General features: G+C 35.7%; 1 protein-coding gene across 1 annotated transcript; it reads right to left on the reverse strand.

Moving 5' to 3' along the window:
• Positions 1 to 131: 131 nt before the first annotated feature.
• On the reverse strand, positions 132 to 9,850 carry LOC145322195 (uncharacterized). Its single transcript, XM_080164036.1, has 10 exons — positions 9,715 to 9,850; positions 8,442 to 8,541; positions 8,237 to 8,282; positions 7,727 to 7,873; positions 6,723 to 6,832; positions 6,265 to 6,471; positions 5,658 to 5,787; positions 4,892 to 4,958; positions 752 to 861; positions 132 to 403 (listed from the first exon to the last, which is right to left on the reverse strand). Exons 1-10 carry the CDS (start codon positions 9,839 to 9,841, stop codon positions 284 to 286), a joined length of 1,164 nt encoding a protein of 387 aa, XP_080020162.1. The 5' UTR covers positions 9,842 to 9,850; the 3' UTR covers positions 132 to 283.
• Positions 9,851 to 11,055: the final 1,205 nt, after the last annotated feature.

An 11,055-nucleotide genomic window follows, 5' to 3' on the forward strand; every position in this document is an offset into this window, starting at 1 on the left:
CACTTATTGTAACATTATTGAGAGAAGGCGTGTGAAAATATACAATAAGATGTATTTTCTGCAATATTTAATATCAAAGTTTTTTTTCTAAAGTGGTGTGGAAATGTAAAGAGAAAATGTTAAAACTTAAAACCTAATTTATATAGATATTTTACAGCTAAGTTCTTTTTTACAAAATAATGAATAAACATTATGATAAAAATGTGTTAGAAGATAGGCATGTTTATAAGATAAAAAATATTAAAATAAAGTGTTTTTTCTTATATTTTTAAAAATTCTAAAATTATAAATCATCGTCCATATCTTCCATAATTTGATCTAGATTGACAAGTTCTGTTGATGGATTTTTTTCTGGTTCAGGTTCTAGTTCTCGTCCAGGCGTGCTCGCGGATTTTTCTTTTTCCTTTCAAGAAAAGAAATTTGTATTTTTATTAAAATTTTAAAGATTTTAAAAGAATACAAATCGGCAGCTGGTATTGCTAAGAAAAATATTGCCTCATAAAAAAACGTAATAACAATAAACAACAACAAAAACGGTAGAAGCAAATATTGTAGTAATCGAGGTATGGAGGACATTTGATTTAATCCTAGTAAAAACTTAAAAATATCTTTCATTAATGAGACCTTATTGAAATAAAAATTATTTCTTTTTCTTAGCTATTTTTAAAGCCATATGAATACAAAACTTGAAGAAATGGTATAAAACACAAATGGGAAAACAATGTAGATTAAATTTTTTTTCTTGAATTGCCTGTGACCACTCTCCGGCAGCTGGTGGTGCTTTGGTATCGATAGTAAGTTCATCATCATCTTTATCTTCTGAAGCTTCGGTAGCTACTGATTCAACATTATCTTTCTTTTCTGTTCCCAAGAAAAAAGATTAAATAGAAAAAATCAAAAATTCATGTTAAAAATAGGTATGTCATAATATTTTATTCTAAGCATACACAAATAACTAAACATTTGGTGTACTGCACATGAATAAGGGGGGGGTTTTTAATGCAACCATCTCGTAATCAATGTATAAATGGCACTTAGAATTCGAATTTCGTTCTCAAATTTTGCATGAGTAATCCTTGGTAGGTCTATTTTCCCTAAATCGAACAAAAAGTTGGAAAAGTAACGGCTGGCAGCTGGCGGCTCAGCCGTTTAGCTGTTTTTTGCCTATTTTCAGGGCAAATTCATCATTAATTACGTAGGAATCAACTTTTAAAAACAGATTTTTGGTTTAATTCATGTTAAATGATAGCAATAACCATTTTTTAAATTTCTAGTACCAGCTGCTAAACGGCTAGAACCGGCTAAAAACGGCTGGGAGCTGCCAAGAGTATGAAGAGTTGATAGGGCATGTGACATGTCTAGGGGTAGGTTTTTATGGTTGCTGAGCTCAAAAATGCTACCAAAAATAGTGGCAGCCCATCCATATGGCAGCTGGGTAACAGCTGCAGCTCAGCTGGTAGCGGCCAAGAGTAGAATGAGTAGATAGGGCTTGTAACGTGTCTAATGGTAGGTTTTTATTGGTGCTGAGCTCATAAATACTACCAAAAATAGTGGCAGCTCAATCATATGGCAGCTGGGTAACGGCCGCTGCTGAGCTGGGAGCTGCCAAGAGTTGAATGTGTAGATAGGGCTTGTGACGTGTCTAGGGGTAGGTTTTTAGGGGTGCTAAGCTCAAAAATACTACCAAAAATAGTGGCCGCCCATCCATATGGCAGCTGGGTAACAGCTGCAGCTCACCTTGGAGCGGCCAAGAGTAGAATGAGTACATAGGGCTTGTGACATGTCTAGGGGTAGGTTTTTAGGGGTGCTAAACTCAAAAATGCTACCAAAAGTAGTGGCAGCCCATCCATATGGCAGCTGGGTAACAGCTGCAGCTCAGCTGGGAGCGGACAAGATTAGAATGAGTAGATAGGGCTTGTGACGTGTCAAGGGGTAGGTTTTTATGGGTGCTGAGCTCAATACTACTACCAAAAATAGTGGCCGCCCATCCATATGGCAGCTGGGTAACGGCCGCAGCTCACCTTGGAGCGGCCAAGAGTAGAATAAGTAGATAGGACTTGTGACGTGTCTAGGGGTAGGTTTTCGGAGTGCTGAGCTCAAAAATACTACCAAAAATAGTGGCGGCCCATCCACATGGCAGCTGGGTAACAGCTACAGCTCATCTAGGAGGGGCCAATAGTAGAATGAGTAGATGGGGCTTGTGACGTGTCTAGCAGTGTTCTGGAGCCGGAGCCGGAGCCGGGAGCCGGGAGCAGCAACATTTTTGGTGGAGCCGGAGCCGGATCCGGAGCCGTATTTTTCGTTAAAAACGGCTCCGGCTCCGGACTAGCTAAAAATGATTTTTTAAAGTAATATTATAATTTGGCAAAGGTCTATTTTCATATAATAAACTGAAAAACTATTGTTACTTAACAAATAGACACACATCCTTCTACTTTTATATAGCTTTAATCAAATAAAAGCAAAATATTTTATATTATTTATTTTATTTTATCAAATTCAATAATGAAAAAAAATTGATATATTAATTTTAAGGTAGGAGCCGGAGCCGGAGCTGGAGCCGGAGCCGGAGCCGGGAGCCGTATTTCCAAATACGGCTCCGCGGAGCCGGAGCCGGAGCCGCATCAAAATTATACGGCTCCGGCACACTGTGTCTAGGGGTAGGCTTTTATGGTTGCTTTGCTCAAAAATACTACCAAAAATAGTGGCCGCCCATCCATATGGCAGCTGGGTAACAGCTGCAGCTCAGCTGGGAGCGGCCAAAAGTAGATGAGTAGATAGGGCTTCTGATGTGTCTAGGGGTAGGTTTTAATGGACGCTGAGCACAAAAATTAGTGCCGTCCCTTCTATATGGCAGCTGGGTAATGGCCACAGCTCAGCTGTTTTTGAGGCTTAAAAAATTGATTATTTCAGTGGAATTAAACTTCTCCCTATTAACATTTTACCTTTTTTTTCATGGATATATTACTAATAACTCTTTTTAATTACTAGATTTCACTGTTTCAAGAGCTGAAAACTACCATAAAACGGCTGAGAAAAGCTAACAATAGCCAAAAGTACATAGCATGTGACGTGTCTAGGGGTAGGTTTTTATGGGTGTTGAGCTCTAAAATACTACCAATAAAAGTTCGGGCCTGTCTATATGGCAGCTGGGTAACAGCTACAGCTGAGCAGCAGCCCTTACCATGCTGCCATATGGATGGGCTTTTCTATTTTTGGGAGTATTAATGAGCTTGGCACCTATAAAAACTTACACCTCTTTGACACATCACAAGCTACTTGTTTACTTTTATCTGTTGGTAACTGTTCTCAGCCAATTTCAGCCGTTTTACAACTAAATCAATACATTGATAAGGTGTTGTTATTAATAATATAAAATGACAATAGTGTATTTATACTGAAATATTCAATATTTGGTTATCCCAATAGTCAATGAGTCTTAAATAACGGCTTACTGCTAAGCTTAGCTGTTACCCAGCTGCAATATGGATGGGCGGCCACTTTTTTTAGTAGTATTTTTGAGCTCAGCACCCATGAAAACCTACCCCTAAACACGTCATAAGCCCTATGAACTCATTCTACTCTTGGCCGCTCCCAGCTGAGCTGTAGCTTTTACCCAGCTGCCAAGTGAATGGGTGGCCACTTATTTTTTATAGCATTTTTGAGCTCAGCACCCATAAAAACCTACCCCTAGACATGTCACAAGCCCTATCTACCCATTCTACTCTTGGCCGCTACCAGCTGAGCTGCGGCCGTTACCCAGCTGCCATATTGATAGGCGGCCACTATTTTTGGTAGTATTTTTGAGCTCAGCACCCAATAAAACCTATCCCTAGACACCTTACATGCGCTATGTACTCATTCTACTCTTGGCCGCTCCCAGCTGAGCTGTAGCTTTTACCCAGCTGCCATGTGGATGGGCCGCCACTATTTTTAATAGTATTTATGAGCTCAGCACCCCTAAAAACCTACCCCTAGACACGTCAAAAGCCCTATCTACTCATTCTACTCTTGGCTGCTCCCAGCCGAGCAGCGGCCGTTACCCAGCTGCCATATGGATGAGCTGCCACTATTTTTGATAGCATTTTTGAGCTCAGCACCCATAAAAACCTACCCCTAGACATGTCACAAGCCCTATCTACCCATTCTACTCTTGGCCGCTACCAGCTGAGCTGCAGCTGTTACCCAGCTACCATATTGATGGGCTGCCACTATTTTTGGTAGCATTTTTGAGCTCAGCAACCATAAAAACCTACCCCTAGACATGTCACAAGCACTATCTACACATTCAACTCTTGGCAGCTCCCAGCTCAGCAGCGGCCGTTACCCAGCTGCCATATGATTGAGCTGCCACTATTTTTGGTAGTATTTTTGAGCTCAGCAACCATAAAAACCTACCCCTAGACATGTCACATGCCCTATCAACTATTCATACTCTTGGCAGCTCCCAGCCGTTTTCAGCCGGTTCTAGCCGTTTAGCAGCTGGTACAAGAAATTTTAAAAATGGTTATTGCTATCATTTAACATGAATTAAACCAAAAATATGTTTTAAAAAGTTGATTCCTACGTAATTAATTATGAATTTGCCCTGAAATTAGGCAAAAAACGGCTAAACGGCTGAGCCGCCAGCTGCCAGCCGTTACTTTTCCAACTTTTTGTTCGATTTAGGGAAAATAGACCTACCAAGGATTACTCATGCAAAATTTGAGGTCGAAATTCGAATTCTAAGTGCCATTTATACATTGATTACGAGATGGTTGCATTAAAACCCCCCCCCTTTTTTTGATTGATAGTAATTTTTCTTTATGCCTAACCATACTCTGTATCCTAACAAAATTTCTTTTTAATTTCTTATAACTTTGGTATTTAAATTCTTTGATAATCTGAATTCCTGTATCAATGTTGCAAGAGTTATCTAATCTTGTTCTTGTCTCTTCCATTTCCCTTTGATTTTCTTCCTAAAAAAATGCATAGTTCCAGTTAGTACCTAGTGTATTTAGATACAAGGAAACAGTTTATATAAAAAACGAAAATAATTTAAAAACTCACAAAACCTATACATGATTTTCAGCTGTCGTTGGGGGGCAACACATGGTAAAATTAAGGACCTTTTTATCTGCCTCCCAAATATTATTTTACATTTATTTCGCTTGTTGACTATACCTTATTCCTTTAAAGGGAAAAATTTTAATATTCTATCAATAAAATACTCATTATTAGGACGAAGTGTTTTGTTTTTCTTTATGAAATATCAAATAAAACTTAAAGTAAATCTTATGTTGACACTGTTGTGCTTCACACAAAAAGTGCCTGCTAAGCACTGATAACCTCAGGGTAAATCTTAACTTTTATTACCTATAAATTATTTTATTACAGACATATTAGTTATAAGAACAGTACTGCTGCTGTAATAGGAGTTTACCATTGGATTTAGATTATACGTGGATATTAAGACAAAAGAGGAAATTCGTTTATTTAGCTTGTTAACATGGAACTCGTTCATTGCCGGTCTGTTCGTACATCCAGTAGGAGGGGAGGTATTGAGGTAAAAGGGGTGGAAGGAGGGAATCGTTACTTTAGCCCACTGCATATTTCACTTCATTAGAGAATATATAATATGGTGCAAGATCCAAGTAATAATATGTCCATTGAATTACCATTTCTCTCATTAATTCCTCTTCCTCGTCAAGCTGTAGTTCTAGATCATCTCTGTTGTTGTTGGCAGTAGCAGTTGCAGCAAGATCTTTCTCGGCTTCATGGATATCCTCAGCAGTTAATCTATTCACATCCTGGTCAAATCATATCCATTATATTTATGCTTATATGTACTGTGATTTTTTTATTTGGCGGATTTAACAGATTAATCCATAAATTGTCAAAATTTAAAAACAGCTGTCTTTTTTTATAAAACTATCAGATTGTATAGTTTATAAACAACAATCGGATGTGCCCCTAGACTTAAGGGGCTTAATTAATAAGAAAAAGGGTGTAAGGTCATTAGCCAATAACCACCCAAAGGTTTACAATAAGCTTTCCTGTAAAGCACCCAGTAATTGAAGTTATTCTTTGCTTCATTGACAACAAAAATTTTACTTCTTTATGATAATGACAGGTACCTTTTAATTCTATTTCTAACTGTATTAAACTAATGCGTTCTGTTTTTTAACAGTAAGCCATATTGTAATTTTGTTGAGTTATCTAAGTCCTTATAAAAATAGTTTTTATATTACATATAATAATGCAATTAAATTAAAATGGATAATTTCCTCTTGTTCACGGCGTTTCTTTTCTTCTCTTTCTCTCTTTTTCTGGGCAGCCATTTCTTTATTTCTTCTCATTCGTTCCAGCTGTTCGTCAGAGAGGGTTGTTGTTGTATTGGATTGTTGTGTCAGTGGACGTTGTGTTTGGGTTGAAGAGGTCATGCTTTCAAATTCTTCTTCTGCAGTAGGTTGAGATGGTTCTTCACCATACCTAAAAAAATATAAATACCTACATAGTAATCACATCATATTATAGACAGCTTCCCACGAAAAGTAAAATAGAAATTTTTTATTAATTCTATGATTATTATTTTTATAATTCGTGAAAATTTATCTACAATATACTTACATAAGATAAATAACTATAGGTATTTTTTAAAGTCTGGCTCAGAACCGTTCCTAAGCCAACGGATATTATGCGGTTAATTACATAGATTAAATTACAAAAATAAAAACACAAACCTTTCGACTTCATCATCATTGACATCATTGCTAGGTTGATCATCATTAGTCTCTTGTCTAACAGGAACTACCATATCCATGCGGATTTTCTTTACATATGTTGACACAGCCTTAAATGATAATGTAATTAAAGTTAAGATAGGCAATAGATGTAACAAAGTCATTTATACTGTATCATATAACATAACATTTTGCGTATACTTCATTTATTTGTTATATTAATAACAGCACACTATTCTACAATAATTTGGAACAAAACAATTTTTTTCTCCATGATTTTTTTTTCTAAACTGACTAGGGGTAAGAATTGGTACGAAAAAAATTGTATTCCTAAAGCAATCTAGTACCTACATGCAGGGGCGTCCAAGCTTTTTATTTTGGGGGGGGTAAAATTTTTTTAAGGGGGGGGGTAAAATGGCGCGCGAAGCGCGCCTTAAATTTTTTTTACCCCACCAAAATTTTTACCCCAGGGGTAAAATTTGCTTGGGGGGGTTAATTACCCCCCCTGAAATCTGTTGGCAGGGGTAAAATTTGTTTACCCCCCCCCCAAAAATTTACCCCCGGGGTAAAATTTTTGGGGGGGTAATTTAAATTTTATCAAAAATTTAGCATTAAAAATGCGCGCAAAATTTTTTTTTGTTAGAGATTTTCTATTTTGGGGGGATAAAATGAAAAAATTTTGGGCACCCCCAAATTCGTTTGGGGGGGGGGGTAATCGCCCCATTACCCCCCCCCCCCCCCTTGGACGCCTATGCCTACATGATTAAACCCCAAGTGTTCAGGTTTTGAGTATAGCCTAAAACCATCCTAAAATATTGATAAAGCCCATTCCAATCAGATCAGCCAATCTGAGATATTTATCTTTAGAACAAATAAAATAATAGATAATAGACAAGCTTCGCAAGTTATAATGTACCTAGACATTTCTAAATTAAGATAGCGATATAATCTTACAAAACTTTTAAAACTTTATATTTGTTCAAAAAAGTATTGTGTCATTGTACCTTTTTGTTGCCAAGTCTGTTTTCAATAACATTAAGAGTGTCATCAAACGGAAGCTTTGGATAAAGTCTGTGGGTCCAGTGGTTCAGCTTGGATAAAATTTGGTCTAAATCCTGAAATTCATGGCCATCTCCTCGAGGCTTCCAATCCTGATAAGCATTAGTTTTAATATTAATATTATAATGTTAATTGAACAATCATTTAAGATTAACAGCACTTATTATATGAATAAGAATGGGTTAGCTTCGAAAGCCTTTGACCATTTTTTCGAGTTTTCCCAAAAGTACATGTAGAGCACACAGACCCCCTTTATAAAATAAAATCTAAAATAAGGGTGGGTAGGTAGTTTTTTTCCGTGCATTACCCCTGCGAGTGGCTTTATTCCCGAGGGGATACCCAGTACCCATTGTAACCTGATCTAACATAATAAACAAACAGACGAAAACCTCCTCCCCTACTTAAAACTTTGTTATTTTCAAAGGATATGATCTAGGTAGTAAGTTTTTGTTTACCTTAAATTCTTCTTCTAAGGCCATTAATCCACGGGGTCCCATTAACCTAAAAAAAAAATAGGAATAAAGTAGGTAATGATTATACAAACAAAAAAAGGTAGGTATATAATAATAGAGTTGTCTACCTAGGTATAGAATATGTATATATATTGATCAAAAAAATTATTATTATTTATACTTTTTTCCTTGATTAATCAAAATATACCTTTCAGGATTTAATTTAGGTTGTGGATTTTTTATGACTCGTTTGGGCTTAACAACGGCTGATACGTCCAGGTTCGCAGTCATATTTCCAGCTTGAGTCCCTAACAAAAAGATTCAAGATATTGTAATTATTATTAGCTATGTTATTTACTTGATAGGTAATACCTACATTGATTTGATTACATATCTATTAGTGTTCTTTGCTATCTTGTTATGTTTACGCTTTTTATGAATTTGTTTGTCCTTGGTCATATGCAAAACGATCTGAGAAATATTTTTGTTTATAAGAGCTGAGCTTGATCTTTAAATCGTTTTTATGGTGATTTAAACCGGGGCGATTCAGAGGTGAACTGTAGGTGCGTTGGTGTTAAGCCACAGCGCGCCTATAAAACATGGATTTTTAAAAGATTTTCGGCGCGGTGTTGTTAAATCGCCTGCGCACTCACTAAAATATCGATCCGCGCCAGTACAACTTTATTACTTAAGCAGTGTCATTAAGGTATTTTATATAAAATGCCGTGTCCGTATGGTATTTTATATAAGACATTAATATATAATTTATTTTAAAAATGTTTAAACGATAGTTTTGCAATAAAATATTAAAGTAATTAAAAAAAAATATTTATTTATTAAATAAATCACCCCGATTTGGTTCGGCAATCGCACTCGGTGAGTGCCATTGCCGCGCCGGGCCCGCGCCACTGCCCGATTCAAATCGCCCATGCAAATTCGATTTAAAGATTGATATTAATAATTTGATGGTGCGCCAAATGAATCGCCCCGGTTTAAATCACCTATAAACGATTTAAAGATCGAGCTCAGGAAATTAGAGGGCTTTTGTATTATAATTTGAAAGGGTAAAAAAGCAAACAAATAGCTTAATTCATCCCAAAACTTAATTCCAAGATACTAAGCTACAGACAGACATCCTGTTACTTTCATATGAATGAATGTCTGGTTTTCTTTTGAAGTTCAAGTCTTGAAACATTATCCTAGCAACTATTCCCATGGTGGTTAATCAGAGAGAGAGTCGACAATGGGCTGTTTAGTACAAAAGGCCCGAAGTTTTATAATTATAACGTTTTCTTAATCGTTGGGTTGGCTTAACAACTTTTAATGAATTTAGATTGGTTGCTTTTTTAAGTTGAGTGTCCAAACGTTTCAACCACTAATTGTAATCTTAAAACAGGGCTAATTTTGTGTTTTAACATTGGGGATGTAAATAAATTCATTTGCTATCCCATATCCTTTAAGATCCCTCTAGGCGGTAATACCTTGAGTGGCTGGAACCTCGACAGCATAATCCTCCGGGTTATTGCTCTCATCCTCCATTTCTCTTTCATCTTCAGCAAATAGATTTCTATTTTCATCATCAGACATGGGTTCTTCTACATCCATCATTTTGTCTGAAAATATGTGTATTTATGGATAAGACAATGGAGGATGATTAGATGTATATTACCAATTGAGATAAACTGAATGTGACCAAAGTTGTTCTGTCTAAAAGATCCATAACTTACTTTATACATTTCATTTAAATCTTTGGTGAACAAGTTGCATCGCCTCTAGCTTCTTGAAAGAACGGAAAAGAACAAGAAAATAGCTTAAAATCTCCTAAGACAGTAAAAGAGCTTCCCTAAAATTAGCGATGCATTTTGACCAGCAAATTCCAGACTTAAGATTCATCATATTTTAAAAGTAAAAAGAGTTTTTGTTTTGACTAAAGCTTAAAATCTTAATAACTACCTACTGAACAGATTGGGTTCTCTGTTTGGGAAAGCTTCATGGGTTTTAGGCTATTTTGTTTTTAGATTTAAGACTGATGGTGGTTTTAAGCTATGTTTCTAGTAAAAAGTAATAATTAACTACCTATTAATTAAGGGTATATACATATATATCTTTATAAAAATCAGAAATAAAAAATCACATTCTTAAATACATTTACAGCTCATGTTTCAATAATAATACTCAATTTTTAGCTACATAGGAACATCGATTCCTTGATAACTTTTTAAAAAGATTTAAAAGGTAAATTACAAATGTGTGTCTCTCTGAGAGCAGAAATATTTTTTAGCGGACAAATTGTTTTGTTTTGCTCTTTTCAAGAATAAGGGCTGCCAAAATAAAATGTTATCTCAGTAATAATTGGAAATTTTATGCGAAAATTCGAAGCATAACAACAATTTAGTATGTTATAATCAAATGAATTTAATTTGTATCGAAAAAATGCCAAATATTTCTAAAAGAGATAGATAAATATAGTAAATTTTACTCTAATTAACTCAAATTTTGAAAAATTGCATCAGGATGAAAAAAAAGTCGATAGCGCTGTTTATAACGCGCTTTTGCCGTGATTAATTTTATACAAGTTGCCGAATTTCAATATTTTGAAATTGAAAAATCAATTAATTTATTAATAAATTACAAGTATCCAGGAAAGGAAGAGCAAGGGGACAGAAAGGTAGCCTAAAACCATGCCAACACTTATATTTAAATAAAGTTGTCATTAAATTTATCCTAAAACGCTTCCTACAATGAATGGACAACTACATCGGTTCAGTTGTTAGCGAGATCTTCCCAGTCAAATGTGCATCATTTTTCCAAAAAATTAAATG

This window comes from Acartia tonsa, chromosome 6 (genome assembly GCF_053477335.1).
Source record: "Acartia tonsa isolate MP-2025a chromosome 6, ASM5347733v1, whole genome shotgun sequence".
NCBI lineage: Eukaryota > Metazoa > Arthropoda > Copepoda > Calanoida > Acartiidae > Acartia > Acartia tonsa.